At 39.6% G+C, this 19,558-nt stretch overlaps 2 protein-coding genes across 15 annotated transcripts in view; one reads left to right on the forward strand and one right to left on the reverse strand.

Annotated features, from left to right (window-relative positions):
• Positions 1 to 356, reverse strand: part of LOC137258283 (guanine nucleotide-binding protein G(o) subunit alpha) — a 61,452-nt gene extending 61,096 nt beyond the window's left edge. The window contains exon 1 of the mRNA XM_067795911.1: positions 294 to 356. The gene's annotated coding sequence lies outside the window, so the exon portion shown is untranslated. The remainder of the gene's footprint in view (positions 1 to 293) is intronic.
• A 4,344-nt stretch (positions 357 to 4,700) lies between these two features.
• The window catches only part of LOC137258274 (GATOR2 complex protein WDR59-like), a 66,292-nt gene continuing 51,434 nt past the window's right edge, over positions 4,701 to 19,558 (forward strand). For all 14 annotated transcript variants that reach the window (XM_067795887.1, XM_067795891.1, XM_067795888.1 and 11 more), the window contains exons 1-2: positions 4,701 to 4,860; positions 7,442 to 7,491. In XM_067795887.1, the coding sequence (XP_067651988.1) occupies positions 4,807 to 4,860; positions 7,442 to 7,491 (104 nt within the window). In that variant the 5' untranslated portion in view covers positions 4,701 to 4,806. The remainder of the gene's footprint in view (positions 4,861 to 7,441; positions 7,492 to 19,558) is intronic.

Raw genomic sequence — 19,558 nt, forward strand, 5'->3', positions numbered from 1 at the left:
ACAACCGAAGGACATGGAAGGAAGATACAAAGCAGGGCAACAAAACGCATAACGCCACACCACAGATATTTATCATGTAAATATGGCGTATATCATACCTGAGAAAGTGATGGTACACCCGTTACGTGTGTTCCATATACATTGTTATCAGTCGACTAACCAGTGGCCTTGCACAGTGGTTCCCAAAGCCTTTGGTCTTATAGTTCGTAAAAATACATCTGTATATCTATGGATAAGTAATTATCTGAATTGATAAAATTATTTATGTCAGATTACGATACTAAAACACTTACAGAAAGTTTCTCGCTGACACAGATGATAACTCCTCCTTCACGGGATGTTGTGAGGAAAATAACACCGCTCTCTATGTGCTCATTGTGAAACTGAGAGTGTACTTCCTCTAATAAATGATTTGATAGTTGCTGTCGGTCATAGTACTCAGAGCTACATAGTGAAGGTGGATTTTGGCTTAGAGATTGTTGTTATTCCTAGTTAAGCTGCTTGGTACCGGCTGTTTGAAGAGCACCGTGGCAGCACATCGGTTAGGGGTTGAATTCCAGGTCACTATTCCTGATCTGACACTATAAGACATCTTTGTTTTGTGGTTTTAACAATGTTTCATGTCAAAGATCTGTATCTTCTCTCAAATACTGAGCTGCTATGATTTTAAGAATGTTGTTTTAAGCAGCCAAGCAGCCAAACAGCCAAACTCAGGTGCAAAAAACTCTCAATCGGCGAACGAATCCCAGCATGGGTTCATTTTGTTAAACCCAGGTCTGAAGCCCCCCTGAAAGATCGACACCTGATACAGCAAAGTACATTCTGCAACAATCTTGTGGAATGCAAGTTTGGTGGGTGGGTGAACTCTATGATTGACAGATTGTCAAGGTAGTTCATACATGCTGACAAACGGACCAGAGTCTTTTGATACTAGCGTCGACCGAAGTCTTGTGCTAGCCATGTCACTGCGCGTTAAAAAGAAAATATGGCTGATGTAAGTTCAGGAGCGGTCTGTCAACTTCAGTAGCCCTTCAAAGTCTCGACATCCTACGGCCTCAGTCTACCCAAATGGGTAGTGTGTCTGACTGGACGGTTTGTATATACATGTATAACGTTGTCTTGGACACCATGACTGCATGGCCAAAGATTGCCAGTTGAAGCCCCTTCCTTTAGATTGTGCACTGGGCACATGCACTTCAGGTGTCTCCTGCAACAATGTTGCTAAAACGGCGTAAAACCACACTCACGCATCCGTTTATCTAAAAGGCCATGTTCCAAGCCCTACGTTCAGTCTACAAAGTAGAACTGGTGTCGTGTAATTGGTTCATAAGCACCTGCCCCGTGGTCGTACCGCATAGCCACAATCACTGGATTGTCTAGACTCGATAGATCGTACAGCTGTAATACTGCTGAAACAAATAGATACTCATGATACACTCACAACTGTACAATAACTCTGCCTTAAGTGGGTGGCGGGATAGCCTAGTTGTTGAGGTGATCACTAGTCACGCTGAAGACCCGGGTTCGATTCTCCACATGGTACAATGTGTGAAGCCCATTTCTTGTGTGACCCGCAGTGATATTGCCGAAATATTGCTAAAGACGACGTAAAACCAAACTCACTCACTGCTGTTAGCTGAGATTTCTTAAGCATATGGAAAGGCTAACTTTTTAATGGCATCAGAAGGTTTCAGTCACAACAGACGTTCCCAAATCAATCACCCTTCGCTGATCACCTACCAACTGGTATTCAATATTCGACATTGTTAAAGCAGGGATAATCTACAACCTGATAGAGTTTTCCCGTTTAAATTAACGTGCAATTAGAGCATGCTCGGTAATGTTTACCTCGAAGATATATCAGCCGCGAGTCAACCCGGAACTAAAGTGCCATATCCGTTGTCCGGCCCATGTCGCCGTGATATGATACGGACATACAATAGTATAGTGACTGTGGTACGGATCTCCTGTGACCTTGGAGGGGCTTTACGGGTGGGTGGTGTACATGGTATTGTCATCGGGATTAAGGGCAATCGTGGCGCTGACACAACACAAACATCGATCACAGAATACAGACTGCTATTTCCTTACCTCACCAAACAGCTTATCTTTAGAACTTGCTATGACAGTGAGTGAGTATATGGTGATACGCATCTTTACCAATATTCCAGCAATATGAAAACCAGGAATGGGCTTCACAGGTTGTACCCATGTGGAGAATCGAACCCGGTTTTTAGGTGTGACGAGCGAACGCTTAGACCAGGGTACCCCACCATGAGCATGACTTTTGACATATTATTGCGGAAGTCATATTATTTTCTGTAAAAGCACTTGTGATGCAGTTTTACGGCTGAAGTACGCATGTCATCTACTATCTGTTGTAGAATTTCTGAAGCCAAAAGACACACATACCAAACAAACTGTACACCTAAATATCAAAACAGTGCTACACGAAGACCTAATTATCTACTTCATGCAACGTCAGTTCAAAAAGCCTTTTGTATCACACTGCTTAAGGGACTGACTAAGCCTAGATCCATGACAGACTTGTAAAGTGTGAGCGGCCCAAAACGTTGTTGGCTTCAGGAATGATTAATCTGTTATAACTATTATGACCTCGAAGACCAGTGTGGGTGTCCTTCTTGGCACAATAATAAAAACAATAACAGTCAGTTTGCATAGGTCTTTGTCGTGCTCACAATAAGACTCAAGACGAACCCAGGTGAGAAAGGTTCACTCGAAAGCTTGATGAAAGTAGTACATAGGAACGTAATCAATGCTTATTGATTGATCCTAATAGTTTTTACAATTCTCCAGAATGTCAAAAGAGGAATGGTCTCAACTTGTGAACATATCTGTCTGAACATATTGCAAAGTGAAGTTCACTCGTCCTTTCAATTCAAGGTGGTACCCCTGATGCTGTTGATCACTGGATTGTCTGGTCCAGACTCGATTACGTACAGACTTCCCCACGTAGCTGAAATATTGCTGAGAGCGGCGTAAATCTTAACGCACTCACCCCATTCCAGGTTACTGTTCACCATACAGCCTGATTCCCCACGGAGTGATGTACACACAAGTCAGGCACCAATGTTAACGCGGTCTGTTTAGTTCTGTCTGAACATAGTGCAATGTGAAGGTCACTCGTGCTTTCAATTCAAGGTGGTACCCCTGATGCTGTTGATCACTGGATTGTCCGGTCCAGACTCGATTATGTACAGACTTCCCCACATAGCTGAAATATTGCAATGTTAACGCGTTCTGTTTTGTTTCTCGATGTAAATTATGTGACAAATGACGCGTCAATAAATAATTTAGTAACTCGTTATATACATATTATACAGCCTACAAAAAGCTCGGAACAAGAAGTACAGTAAACAGTTATCGGCCATGCATGCAAGTGAATTTGTCATGCGAGGAAAGCTTCAGTGAAGCCACGCCGCAGCAAGAACATTGATGCAGAACCGTTTAATTCAGCTGTTGCATCTGCAGAACGTAAACAAGTACAGTTTGCACTGAAATCGTGAGGAGGTGCAGTTAAAATTACATGTATTGCTGTACTTATTGAAAACTTATTGTTTGATATAAGCTTGAATGATTGCTTTCGGGTGTAGCAAAGGCCATGTACTTTCTAAATTACAGGGTATACTTTATGTCGATATGCATGCTAGATAAGAACAAAATATCATCATATAAAATAATACAATGATAAATATGGAAAGTTCGGTTCAGAACCACCTGGTGTCGCACGTCTCCTCTGATCATGAACCACCTGGTGTCGCACGTCTCCTCAGATCATAAACCACCTGGTGTCGCACGTCTCCCCAGATCATGATCCTTAAATGGTAATTTTGACCACGACGTTGATATGCTGTCAAAACAAACCACCCCCAGCCCTGTCCACTCTCATTTAATGTTAGTGCGTGAGGTTGTTTTTTGCACAACTTAACTGTCGTTATTAAACCTTAACATGAGGCACTGTGAAATATGAGGCTCACACTACTGAGCCAATATGTCTGTATGTCTATTTAAATACATTCACAGGTACTCTGAAACACACAGAACGAGTTATTTATACTTGATGATAAAAGAACTTGTCGAGACATTTCAAATATTACGAGTGGCCTAACTCGCACGGCTTCCTTGATTTCTCACTGAAAGCGTGTAAAAAAGGAAATCTCCAGTCTTGGTTACCAAACAGTGGTCACGTGTTTCGGAAAATTTGACTCCAGTTGGGGACAGGATTCTGTCATCGTTAAAACGAATCCAGTTAAACCAGTGAAGAGCGTGTGGTCATTTGGATTTTACGTACGCTTTTATGGTCTGTGCTGTTGGACCGTGTGGTGATTTTCAGTAGACGTTTTCATCACGTTTAGACAAATGTTTATGATGTGCGTTGTTATGTGCAAGTGAATCTGTTTTAAGTGTGAATAATACACTTGCAAGTAAGGGACATGTCGGCTTCGAAATCGAATGAATTTATTACTATAATGACTTTCAAGCTCCATACAACGCATATTCTACACTCACACTGCCAGAAGTTTTATGTGAAACCTATGTCGTAATATATACCGATGTGTTTCTGCTTTCACATTAATATATTTAACACATTTATAGTTCTTCTAGTATGTTGAAACAATAGGAAATACGATATATGTGTTCTAAGATATTAAATTCTGTACTATGATCACAGACGCACTGGCTGGTTTTCTCACGACTTACCAGAAACTGACTTCTGAACTTGCACAATTTAACTCCAGCTGAGGGAGGGTGGTTAAGACTAAAACCCTCGCCTCGGTATTCAGGATGGCGACACAGTGGAGCAGTGAGCATTTCGTTGCCGAATATCGAGATATTCAGGTTGTCAACATTTTGTATGACTGCACGTGACGTAACAGTACAGTGTGCCGTTTTCGTTATGTCAGCACAAGCAGCCCCCTAAGAAGTTCCCAATAAGTTTTATTGCATTCAGACTTACATGTACTTTCTTTGACATCCAACAGCAGTGATCAGTTTTACTAATTAGTTGCCGGTGTGTAAACATTAGCTTGGTTCGAACTATCTTGAATGGCACAAATAATGTATAACGTTTCTCTCATTTAGAAAACACTGTCTACATTTTCAATGTCCGTTGCCTGGGTAATTATTAATATACATCTATCTCTGACTTGTCTTCATCCTTAGTGTAGGTCTAAATATGGAAATCTACTATTGTGGCATCACTAAAATGGTGAGGCCTGGCATGCAACAATACACAGTGATTCTATATTTATCAATAAATTGGTCGATATTCAGTACATATTGACATATAAGATATAAATGACACAAGAACATGAATATGATGAACTGGAAGTGGAATACTTGAGTATTTCAGTTAAGTGAAAATGTGGCAACAGAGTGTGTCTTTCTGACCTGTCAACAACAGTAACGGCAATGTAGGAATGATCCTACACTGCTCATTTGTATGATCATGCCCACTTTTATCTTTAGTGTTTGCCTTAGGTGTCCCCACTTTCTTTACAGTTTTACCTTACTCTTGGTAACCTTCAGCATTGTGTTAATATAATACATAAATATAGTTATTGAAAGGGTTGAAACCTGGCTCACTCATACTTCAGATAAATGGCATATTTTGTACTCTTAAACATAGGTAGTGGTGTAGCAACTCATGGGTCTATCTGCCCACTATGAATGTAACTAGTGTGACAACTGATCACTATATTTAAGCTGCTTGTTTGTTTGTGTATAATATTTTTTATAATGATGCAAAAGAACAAAACTGAACCCATTGTGTACAGATCATGTACAGTAATACCATTGCCTCTGACAGGACGTATTCGTTTTGATACAGTTGTTATTTTATAACTGTTCTAGAATTATCTTCTTCCTCTTATGGCCATGAATTTTTTAGCTGGTGAAAAATCGTGGACAAGGAACTGCCTTAATAGTGATCAAATATGCAGCTATATAATGTGCAGAGACTTCTGATGTATATTGAAAAGGTCATAGGTATACTGATATATTAGACTGATAACTTTAATGATTCAAGCCAGACATTTTTGTGCCCCACAGGACCCTCAATATATATTGTTTGCATCCAATCAATTTGTATGCTTAAAGGATGCTATATGATCTATGATCTGGTAAAACCTACAGCTGGCTAGTGATATATACTCACAAAAAAGTAAGCAAAAAGTATTTTCAGTGTAGTATCTTTTTATCAATCTCAGTTGTGTAGCTTAACTTTTCGTGAGGACTGTATCTATCATGGATGTCAATATTAACTAGAAATCAGTCAGTTATTGATATATGTCATAACTTAGAGAAAAAATGCCCCCCAAATCTGAAAGAAATTAACATATTTCCCACGATTTGTGAATTGTGACATGTTTTGCATGGATTACTAACAAAACATCATCCTGAACAGAATTCAGAAACAGACCATCATTAAAATCCTAACTTTATGTTGTGTGAAAAAATTAAAACTTATTTCTATCATGAAAGATAATGTACAGTATAATTGATATTACACTTTGCATATTGATAATCATTAATAATTTCCACCATCAATGATATCTCCGATTATTGATGTGATTTTTGCCAGCTAGTAAAACCCTGTGTTTTTTTTAATGTGTTATTTCAACGGACACAGATACTCTCACACTCTTTGATCATGAGACAATTGGTATAGTGGTTATCAATTTGTAGCTGCATCAATCTCTGAGAAGCATGTACAACACTGAAGGAGTAATAAGAGTGAGTGAGTGAGTTTAGTTTTACGCCGCACTTAGCACTATCCCAGCTATACGGCGGCTGTCTGTAAATAATCGAGTCTGGACCAGACAATCCAGTGATCAACAACATGAGCATCGATCTGCACAACTGGGAACCAATGACATGTGTCAACCAAGTCAGCGAGTCTGACCACCCGATCCTGTTAGTCGCCTCTTATGACAAGCATAGTCGCCTTTTATGGCAAGCATGGGTTGCTGAAGGCCTATTCTACCCCGGGACCTTCACAGGTCGAGTAATAAGACAACACATGGCTTATCTTATCCTAGCTTACCTGTTATTCAAACAGGGTGGTGGGGTAGCCTAGTGGTTAAAGTGTTTGCTCGTCATGGCGAAGACCCGGGTTCGATTCCCCACATGGGTACAATGTGTGAGGCCCATTTTCTGGTGTCCCCGCCGTGATATCGCTGGAATATTGCAAAAGCGGCCTAAAACCAAACTCACTCACTCACTGTTATTCAAACAGTATTTTAAGAGTAGTAGAATCCTTAATTTGGTATGGACACGTTGAACATGTAAAACATTTGAATACTATGTCATTATTGTCATTGGTACAGCTGCAGTGTTTGATAGAGTGGGACATTTCTGACTAGGACAAATACAATCAGGTGAAAATCCGTGTTTAACAGATATTGTATTTTGTTTGCAGGCCAATGCCATGGCTGTGGACACTGTTGGTGAATGGGCACTGTTAGGGGGGTAAGTGATGTGGCTACTGGTTGAACCTTGCATGTTCCCTTTCGTTGTATGATCGTAGTTGTCTTAGTTGTTGTCGTGATGGAGATGTGGAATTCTACCATCAATGTATGTGATACTGTCTATTCTAGTTCTCTTATTTACATTTGATTGGGGAAGGTAGCCGTCTACACCCTAGATATACTGTGTTACCTGTAGCCTTCACATGTATAGCCATCTACACCTTAAATATACTGTGTTGTCTGTAGCCTTCACATGCATAGCCGTCTACACCTTAAATATACTGTGTTGTCTGTAGCCTTCACATGCATAGCCGTCTACACCTTAAATATACTGTGTTACCTGTAGCCTTCACATGCATAGCCATCTACACCTTAAATATACTGTGTTGTCTGTAGCCTTCACATGCATAGCCGTCTACACCTTAAATATACTGTGTTGTCTGTAGCTTTCACATGCATAGCCGTCTACACCTTAAATCTACTGTGTTGCCTGTAGCCTTCACATGCATAGCCGTCTACACCTTAAATCTACTGTGTTACCTGTAGCTTTCACATGCATAGCCGTCTACACCTTAAATATACTGTGTTGTCTGTAGTCTTCACATGTATAGCCGTCTACACCTTAAATATACTGTGTTGTCTGTAGCCTTCACATGCATAGCTGTCTACACCCTAGATATACTGTGTTACCTGTAGCCTTCACATGCATAGCCGTCTACACCTTAAATATACTGTGTTGTCTGTAGCTTTCACATGCATAGCCGTCTACACCTTAAATCTACTGTGTTACCTGTAGCTTTCACATGCATAGCCGTCTACACCTTAAATATACTGTGTTGCCTGTAGCCTTCACATGCATAGCCGTCTACACCTTAAATATACTGTGTTGTCTGTAGCCTTCACATGTATAGCTGTCTACACCTTAAATCTACTGTGTTGCCTGTAGCCTTCACATGCATAGCCGTCTACACCTTAAATATACTGTGTTGCCTGTAACCTTCACATGCACAGCTATATTGACTGCACTTTCAGTGAGGACATCATGTACCTCTATTTGCCTTAACCATCTCTGTGGTGGTGTGAATTGAGTGTCTACAACATCATACCAAAAACGCTAGAAGATGGTCCCTGCCTCTCAACTTAGAAGGAAGTAAACAGGAACAGGAGTCACATGAAATTCTTATGAGTGAAATTATATTGACCATTTAACTTCATTTAACCAACCCATCATCTCAGTTTAAAATGAATTTTTTTATGGTGAGAATGAATCCTATAGTATGCACTCTAATAATAATAATAAGGCCACTTATGTAGAACCGCAAGTGCATGTTCTAAGCGTATACAACATGGTGGACAGTATAATCCTTGTTAACTCAAACTGCCTGTGAGGTGCTTGAAGGTTAATAGTCATATGACTTACCCCACTGGGTACCCATTCTCTGCGAGGTGAACAGAGGTAGTTTTGAAAAATAACTTAAAGTGCCTAAGGTGACATCACATGTATCACATGTGCTTTGTTGTTGGGCAGAACTGCTCCCTGAATCTATCAGGAGTCAAGCTGCTAAACATAGTCACCCATCCAATTGCTTTCCAGGCCCTGGGCTGGATGTACAAGACCATACACCACCTTACTCAACAACATCTAGCCTACAGTTTTGATTGGAGCTCATTGTTTGTGGCTTTGAGGTCTCATTGTCCTGCTTGATGGAGGGATCCTTGATTGAAGGATATCAGCATACAGATGCCCAGCTTTTTGAGCAATTGACTCTCAGTATTGGAAACAATACATCATTTTTATATTGTACCCCACAAGACCAGACATTCAAGGGCCAGAAGTTCCTGGAGAAAGATCTGGGTTAGACTTGATCTTCAGTAATCCATGTTTGTCATAAGGGGCTATTATGGGTGGTCATACTCACTGACTTATCTGACACATGGCATCATATCCCAGTTACGTAGATCAATGCTCAGGCTGTTGTTCACTGGATTAACTGATCCAGACTTGATTATTTACAGACCACAACCATATAAATGGAATATTACTGAGTGTAGCTTAAAACTGAACTCACCTTCTCCCAGAGAAATCCCCCCCCCCCCCCCCCCCCCCCCCCAGTGGACATGGAGCTGTGACACATGGCAACCACATGGTTCTCATCAGCTGGATTAGCCAGCAGCAGTGACAAACTTTGGGTTCTGGAGACATTTTCTGTCATGGAGTTTTCATTGGGAAAAGTTGATATGGAAACTGATATTGATTGAAAAAAACAACATTGAACTGAAATGTGTATATGTTACCAGTCTGTCAGTTAGCCTCTTGAATGGTGGTGTGACAGGTTTTCTTAGCTAGTGTTTATTTTCCTAATGCATTGTAGGTTAGAGATTTCAAGCCTGCTTTCAATACTGTGTTTGTTTTGGCTTGAGATAATGGCACTAGCCCCAATTATGTAACAGTTAATTATTCTGATCACTTGTTATGAAGTGTATTAGGTGTGTAGCTATCTGATCCTTGTCGTCAACATATACAACCTGCCTCACTGGAGGCCACCATGTTGACAGAATATTTCAAGTGACATCATTCACCATCTCACTATTGTTTCTGCTCTGTGTGTCCGTGCTGGGCGTCCACTGGTCGGTCACACCATAAACATGCATGTCAAACAGGGACCTTTAATTTATTTTAGTCTTAACATGTGCCATCAGCAGGGATAGACAATTTATAAGCTGAATGTTGTCTTACATTCTTAGAGTCTTGAGGACTCATAAACCAGTGTACACCCAGGAAGGGACATCTGCACCAACTCAGTACTGACATTTTTAGGGCTTTAACTGATGGTCACTTGAGGAAAAACAAATGTGGTTGTTAATATTCGTAAGTCTTCAACAAATCGTGTTTGTTGGTAACTGACAATTTCTGTGCTCATTAATAACAAACCATGGATGATAGATAGGACCAAGATCTCGTATCAGTCTGTGCTGTTACAATAAGGGTCTACTGGCACTGACTTGTTGCCATCATTTCCAGATGCTTTTGATATTGTTGTATGGATGATAACACCTTGAGCACACTCATTTATTTTAGACCAAATCAAGGTTGACTTTACTGGTAGTCTCAGTAATACGAAGCAGGAATAATCATTGTTGGGAAAATTCATTTATCTCACATGAGAATCGTTCTTTGCATCATCTCATTCAAACCCAATAAATAAAGTAATTGAAATATTTTACAATTTTACTTGAATTTTTCTGGTTTCCATGGCAACTGATGGAACAAAGATTTTATTATTTGCTTCTTTAGAAAACGAAACATATTTTAGGGGAAGTCAATTGATTGGAACAGCATGCTGTGTATTTTCTTCTCATTTATTGTAAATTGCACAAATATTGGTTTATAATAATCACATAGTTTGGGCAAGGTGAGAAATGGGCCACTCCTTTGATTCTTGAGTGTGAGCATCCATCTTGACATGTGAACACAATACTTTGTGCCCCCAACAGGAGGCAAAGCCTGGTCATATGTATGTTGTTTAACAAACAGTCATAGTTTCAAATTGCTATTGTTGGTTTGAATTACAAAGGGGTATGCAGATTAAATGAAACACTGAAAACATGTAGGGTACCTGTTGGTCTGAGTTAAAACACATCACATACCTCATGTGCATTTGTTTAATTGTTCCAACTACAGTGTTTACCCCTTGTAACACAAACCAATAGTAGCAGTTTGAAACTATGATTGTTTCTTAATCAACTTTTATCCCAAGTTGAACAAAATTCTTAGTTTTAAATGTTCAAATGGCTAGGTATAATTGTGACGATTCTCAATCTGTATTGCAATAACATATTGTCATCCTCAGTGGCCAGACAGCTTCGTCAGTCAGACTGTAACTTATGACAGTCATATTGCCATGATGGCTTGCCGAAACAGGGCTCTGTACTGTAATAGGACAGACCCCAGTGGTCTGACACAGCATGTCTCATACTTAGTAATACATGTTTTAGTAGAACAAAGTGGTCCCATTCAGGGAGAATAAGTTGTTTGGATATTCATGTACAGTCCACAATTTGCAAAATGTGCATTTGGCAGAGTGGACATGTTATACAACTTGCATGTCCACTTCTTGGAGTGGTCATAGTGTGCATCAAACTCTACTGTGTGAGGGAGGATCCTTACTTTCAAAAACCCATTGCCTGAGTAATTATGTGGTATTTTCTGTTTTATATTTATACATTGAATTTGGGGAACATTTCTCAGATGCAGTGAACGTTGAAGATAGTGGTGATGATGATGCTTATGATGATAAGAAACATACTTCAGATTCAATGGATGATGATGATGATGATATGACTCAGGTGGCATTTGTGACTGATGTATATACAGTCCACTAACCTCAGCTTGTAGAGTTTACTATTTTTAGCTTCATTTCTTGAATCTTTCACCAATACTTATTTACATTAAAAGGGAGGTAACTGCTGTTGTGTGTTAGGGTTTATGGTCACACTCATGCCTGTCAAAGCTACATCTCATACAGTTTAATTGCTGGGCATCATCCCGCTAGTCCGCTCCCGCTAGACCGCGATTGATTATGTGTGCTGGTAGTCCGCGATGTGGCTGTTCCAGTCTCATTACTCCCTCCCTACTCTAATCTCATTACTCTGCAATGCTTTGATAGACGGTAAGTAGAGTGTGTGTTTCTTAGGTAAGATCAGTCTCAGCAATGTTATAATAGATACCCTATCATGGAATTTACGGCGGGTGGTATGTTATTTTTATGATTTCCGGTAAAGATGAGTATGTTTTGTTACGTACAGATCAGTCTCAGCAATGTTATAATAGATACCCTATCATGGAATTTACGGCGGGTGGTATGTTATTTTTATGATTTCCGGTAAAGATGAGTATGTTTTGTTACGTACATTTCATTTTCATTACTCTGCAATGTTTTGTTAGAAATCATGGAGAGGGTTTAAAAAGCTGCAATGTTCGGATATTGTCAGAAATCCGAAATAATGGAACGACAGGTTTGAATTTGTGACAGGTGCTAGAGGAAACCAGGTTGCAGTTTTAGTGGTAACAGAGGGAGTAAATTATTAGAACAGCACAGCAGCTTAGCGGGCTAGCGGTACTGAATTACGTCATTTACCCGTCGCGGACTAGCGGGTAGCGGCCTAGCGGGGTGGAGTCTAATTGCTGATAGCTATCTTCATGCTGATTGGCCACAGCATTGTCAGTTCATATTATAAGTGTTACTAGTTGTAACAATTCATCTGTCATTTTTTCCCTGAACAAGAATCATCTTTGTTAACTCAAGGACAAGTACTGGTGAAGTCTTGTGAACATGATGAGAAGACGGTAAGAAATTGAAGATTTTATACAGTGTGATTTACTGTGAGGAATAATTTATTTTATGTATAACGATTGTAGCATCTTTCAGTCGCTGTGAACAGCTTTTTAAAGAAATATTTCCTTTTTGAGAAAGGATAAATATTTTGGTAGCAAATTAGATGTAGAAAGTTGATGGTACAAATCATTCTCAATTTTTTTTTTGATTATGCTGATATTATTTGTTATTGCATTAATGTTAGAATATTCAGCTTGTGAAAAAATTGTGAGGTTCTCTCTCAGAAATTGGTAGGGTTTGTACATCAATATCAGTGAATTGGCTACTTGTTCAAAGCTCGTCCTGGACTGTAACTCGTGAAGTATTCCCCAATATCCTATACAATGCAAGACGGACACAAAAGTCATATTAGTGTGGATGGAAACAACACCGAAAACCCCAAATGAATCTGTTTAGGTTGTCAATTTCAGTAATAGATAAGTTATTGTTATCAAGTGTTATATGTAAGTCATCTAGTAGTACATTCTCATAACCTTAATAATTTTGATATATATAGCTGTTTTAATGGCAGATGAGGTCTCTATTGAAATAGACACACATTGTTTAAATCTGTAACATGTCCACTCCAAAACTGAATAAACATAAGTGTTAAGTTATAGTTTAGTAACCAATATTAGTTTCGTATGTAATTAGTATAATCAGGATTAATTATGTTGTTTTGCCTAAATAAAATGGCTTTTGACATGATCCTTTAAAAGATATATGTTGTGATGATAATGGTAATAAAACTTCACCCTTGCACATGATATGAAGACATATAGAAGATATTTATGTGAGTGTGAGTGTCGTATACATAGTATGTTATGGGCATGAACATAATGTTCTGTTTGTTACTGAAGTCATTAAATTGAGGAAAATCAACCCAAATCTACTTTCACACATGAGCTGGCTCTCCACCATCACGACATGTAGAATGCAATGTCACAGAAAAACTGTGACGCCACTGCATTGTTCATGACATCAGGTTACCCTGACAAAGAGATATTTTGCCCTAGGGTATCGTATGAAAAATATGTACCCTGATATATTCGCCCTCGAAGGTAAGAAAACATTAATATTTACATTAAGATATAAAAACTGCACCACATTATGTTTAAGATTTGCCAGGGTGCCACACCTGATCATGAACAGTACAGTACAACATGTTACATTTATATATTGATATTATGAAATATGTATTTTACCCACACACCTCATTATGCATACATATATTCAGATAGGCAAAGTAAGGTGCATAATTTTAACTAGTTGATAGGTAGAAGTCTTCAATATGTGCTCACATTATCTGTAATTACACACCGGGGCATATAACATTGGAGTGGTGGGCTTAAGGCATTCCAGGGTTTGAATCCTCACATGGGTACAATTTGTGAAGCCCAGTTATGGCATCGGTGCTGTGAAATTGCTGGAGTACTGCTAAAAGTGGTGTAAAACCACACCCTCTTACCCTAACATTTTCATGAGAATGATGGTTAGGAATAAGTAAAATAAACTTACTTACGTATTTAAGCAAAACCAGTTCTACTTTTTTTTATTGAATTAAGATTACATACACTAAATAGGAACATATGAAGTCACACTAAACTAAGAATTGCAATTATGTATATTCAGCAATGCAGACAAATGTTTCAAAGACAGACCTAAGTGAAAATGTAAATGAACAGACCAATCCCATGTGACTGGTCCTGTTCAGAAAGGGGCAGGGTGATAGGGACCCAGAGAAAAATAAGTTAGTTGAGATGTGTATAATCCAGACTTGTGAATGTGAGCTCACGATTCCTAATAGGCATCCTGATTCAGAAATTTGGAATCATTGTCAATATATTTGTTCTTTAGGAAGACCCATATGTTTGTATGACATGAAGAGTCCTTTTTTTAGTACAACTGTAAATGACCCGTGAAGGTCCCGGGGTAGAATAGGCCTTCAGCAACCCATGCTTGCCATAAAGGGCGACTATGCTTGTCGTAAGAGGCGACTAACGGGATCGGGTGGTCAGGCTCGCTGACTTGGTTGACACACGTCATTGGTTCCAAATTGCGCAGATTGCGCATGTTGTTGATCACTGGATTGTCTGGTCCAGACTCGATTATTTACAGACCGCCGCCATATAGCTGGAATATTGCTGAGTTTGGCTTAAAACTAAACTCACTCACTCACTACAACTCTAAATGATAAGAGAAAAAAGCTAAGCTTACAGTACAAATATGTGTGTATGATGATGATGAGTGTTTAGGTAGCTTGTTTGCTCAAGGTATAGTTATTCTGGCCTGGTGGGAGCTTTGGATAGGGTGAATATGTTGTTGGGCTTTATGCTGCTTTTAGCAATATTCAAACAAAATTACAATACCAGACACCAGAAAATGAGCTTCACACATTGTACCCATCTAGGGAATGAAACTAGGGCTAGGATAGAATCCAAATTTCCTACCCAACACTAATTGCGACTTATACAATTTCATTTAACCTGTCACAGCCGAGATTAAGGGGGCCATCTGGATATACATTGTATTTTGAATCAGACACAAAGTCATGGCACGAGGAAAGGTTACATCATCAATGTACTAGAAGCATCTGAACAACAAACCCATCTGTAAGAAAACAACCAGCTTCAAACAACTACTGTTCCAACAACCTACAGGCAAAATACAGTTTCAGGTATAAATAAATAAATAGTGTATACCATATGCCTTGCACCACAAGGCATTTTACAGGGAGTATTATTTGGACTTTGTCCATGTGTCTGTCTGTCAGAGTGTGTACATTAGTCTTTACTGGAGCAGAACTTTAGGCTGTTCAATGTTTCAATGCTTCAAAACCAAACTTGGCACATAGATAGGTCTGGTGCCTTTGGTAGATTTGGATGTGGAACAAAATACTTTTTCTTTGCTTTTCCATGGCAACAGGTTCTACCTTGAATGAAATTTGTTGTAGAGCAGAACTTTCAAACTTTACATTCAAGGCAACACAATCCATACAGCATGGTTAAGTTTCATTTTCAATCCAGTTTTTTCATTTGAATAATTCTGTTGAACTTGATACATGTAACTAGATAATAACGAAAAAAAGTATATGAACACTGGGTTGTTCTTCTGTTCAGACTCTACTTGAGGTGGATGTCTTCGTTCCTGACGCTTTTACGTGTAAACATTTAACTGCTTGCAAGCTGTGTTACACATGACATGCTTAGTTATTGACAGTTGATATTTTGTGAGTTTTCAGTTCACGTTTTGTCCACAGTCTCAAACGTAAGACAAAAACGATTGAACAATCTCGTAACTAAAGTTATGACAAAAAAAAAAACCCAACATTTAATTAACTCTTCATCGATCAGTCTCGTGATCAAAGCGAGTCCGGGTAGTAACAAGGGTACATGGGTCCAACTTATTACCCTCCTGTATGGGGTCTTTAGTGTAATGAGGTAACAGTTTAACAGTTAGGCTACCACAATGCTGCCTTTTACCAGTAGAGATTATTATTGCTTGTATTGAGGCAAATACTCCAAAGCATGGTCCATGACCAGTAACATTGGGGATGTTTTGTACATATTTACATTCATGAATGATTTATTCCATCATTATAGCCTTTATCAATGTCTGTAATAGATTTACTGATGAGTCAGGGCTGGGTTAGTGTTGCTTTGGTTACACTGGAACAAACTGGTTCATGTGAAAAGACCGAAGATGCACATGTGAACTTTGACTGTGATCCAATATACATCTGATTGCCTCCATTTTCTGACTATGTGTTGTTACATCACTATCACTACCTTAGTGCAGATCTTCTCGTTCAGACAGTGGATAGTAACTGATCATAAGGTTTCTTCTGAACATTGAGTGAGTGAGTGAGTTTAGTTTTACGCCGCACTCAGCAATATTCCAGCTATATGGCGGCGGTCTGTAAATAGTCGAGTCTGGACCAGACAATCCAGTGATCAACAACATGAGCATCGATCTGCGCAATTGGGAACCGATGACATGTGTCAACCAAGTCAGCGAGCCTGACCACCCGATCCCGTTAGTCGCCTCTTATGATAAGCTGAGTCGCCCTTTATAGCAAGCATGGGTTGCTGAAGGCCTATTCTACCCCGGGACCTTCACGGGTCTCTGAACATTGAAGAGAATGAATACCTTATCTTGCTATGCTCAGTGGACTTGGGAAATCATGCTAAGTATGATAGAAGACATGATACGGTCCATTACCCTAAATGAGTTTTGGATCTCCACTGGATCTTGGCGACATTATGATGGAAGAAAATGCCAGGACAGGCCTGCAGAATAAATAACAGTATTAATGTGCAACTGAGAACATGCCACAGTGGCCCACAAAGCTGTTGACTAATCCTTTCTGAATTCATTGCACTAAACAATTTACTTTCAGTGACAACAATCAGTGTGATGTGTGCAAAAGTGAAGTGGCTAGCACATACATGCAGAGACATACCATAGATGCCCACCTACCACGCTGTTTCCATCAGTTCCCTCTCAACTTAGAGTCTCTAGATCAAATAATTGCCTCCCTCTACACTCTGTCAGAATGGTTGCTTGGCAGGGGGCAGACTATCATGGATCTTATGAATTTCATTAATGAAACCGATCTGATTCAGTGGGAATATAACATTGACAATAAATCTCGGTCACAGTTGATAGCAGTCAGCAGACAACAGTTCTGGAAAGTTCCAGGTGTATTCACATTTGTACCACTCAACTCGCCAGCCCTGTGTACTCACTGGAGGGTTGTGGGGAGACTCCTGTCACTGCTTTCTACTGAAGAACATGAAGTGTTCAAGAACCTCATCAATGATGCAGAGCTGAGTCCAGTCAAACCACTGATTGTCTCTCCCATAAATGATGATGAGGAAGGTGAGGATACACCACTTGGTTTTGATGCATACTTCAACTTTGAACGTCTCCAGCATATGCAATGTGGGTCCAACTACACAATGAAGGAAGTCCTAGATGCTGCCCCAGAAGCTTCTCCAGGATCAGAGGTTTTCCTTCTGGCTGCTGTTGTCTCTTACTGTGATCCTCAGTCATGGCCAGATCCATTGCCCCATGATGCTTGCTGTCTTACTGCTGTTGGTGTCTACCCATCCAAGGTGGAACAGCTCAGCCAGGAAAAGCTGCAGCAACTAAAACAACTGTTACGGGATGATGAAATATATGCTTTTGGTGAGATAGGATTGGATTTTAGGATGGCACAGGACCAGTGGAATTCACAGATCCATGTTCTGAAGGAACTCCTGCAAGTTGCAGTGGCCAGTAAGCCTGTCATCATAAACCTGTGGGGATCAAGTACAGACCTGTATTACCATGAAGTGTCTTCCATCTGCTTTGATTTGGCTCGCACCTACCTCCACCCACAACAACCTTTGTGTCTCCAAAATTTCTGTGGAACAAAGATGATTGCCAATGGCTGGTCCAGTCATTTCAGCAACGTCTACTTTGGGTTCTCTTCAGCTATAGAGAATTTCGATGAAAATCAGAATCAGGCTGTCAAGTTCCTAAATAGAAGTCGCATTCTGTTAGGCACTAGCGCCCCTGACCACCCACCTGATGGCCTGAGATTGAACAGTCCGCGTCTTCTTGGAAGGGTGGCGCAAGTCATGGCTGATGTACGGGGCACATCAACAAGACGTATACTCCAGCAAACTAAGAACAATGCTCTCCGTCTGTACAACCAGGTGTTGCATTGAGCAATAATACCTGTGTCATCCTTGAGGTATCCAGGGACTCCTTTCACAAAGCAACCTTACCTTAGTGTAATGTTAAAGAATTCGAGTTAAGGTTAACCTTAGTTATGGTTGCATCGTGAAAGGAACTCCAGTTTAATATGTTATGTGTCAAAGTCTTTTATTTGTTATGTTCTGTATTAGTTCAGTACTGTTAATTTCATGCAAGGAACTTTTCCTGGTTTAAAGAACAGATGAGTTTGTTGATTTGTTTATGTAAGGGTCTTTTATAGCTTGTTGCATTATCATGACAATGTTTGTTGTTTGTGAACAGTGAAGAGATGTTCACTGCTTGACTACTTACAGGACAGAAATAAGGCCTGCTCTGACATATCATTGAATAGCACTGTGTTATATCTCAGATTTATTTGAATGTTGATGATTCATAATGAAAGTAATACCATTCAGGAGTTTGTCAGGGTACTGAGAATAATATATGTTTTTGAACAAGCTTGCAGGAACATTAGATTTTTAGTGACTAGCCTAGTGACTAGTGATGGAGCCTTTGATATGGAATGCCAGTTTACATGATTTCACTAAGCAAGTGAAGCAATGATTTTTTACTTAGTATTGTGATAGTGCAATGTATTGACCAGAAGCGGAGTATGATGTTCCCCACCTAGCCTCCAGGACAGACATAGACAGTTGTTTACTACTGGTGTATTCTAGTTGAAACCAGATTGTAGTGGTCAGTAGTTGTATGATCTGTGAGTTCTTGTAGTGCTTAACTGTCAAGCAATAAAACAATACTGACTGTCAACAAGAGTGTTGTACTCCTTCAGTCTTGTTATAAGGATCTAATAATTTTATTAGATGAATATTCTTTCTTTGGTGCACCAAGTGATGAACTTGCAACCTGGTTGCAAACACTGGTTCTAGAGTGCCAGGATTCTGTTTCATCATTTTTGTTACTATTCTATGAATTCATCATTGGCATTTGTTA

The sequence above is a fragment of the Haliotis asinina genome, chromosome 12 (genome assembly GCF_037392515.1).
Source record: "Haliotis asinina isolate JCU_RB_2024 chromosome 12, JCU_Hal_asi_v2, whole genome shotgun sequence".
NCBI classification, from domain to species: Eukaryota; Metazoa; Mollusca; class Gastropoda; order Lepetellida; family Haliotidae; genus Haliotis; species Haliotis asinina.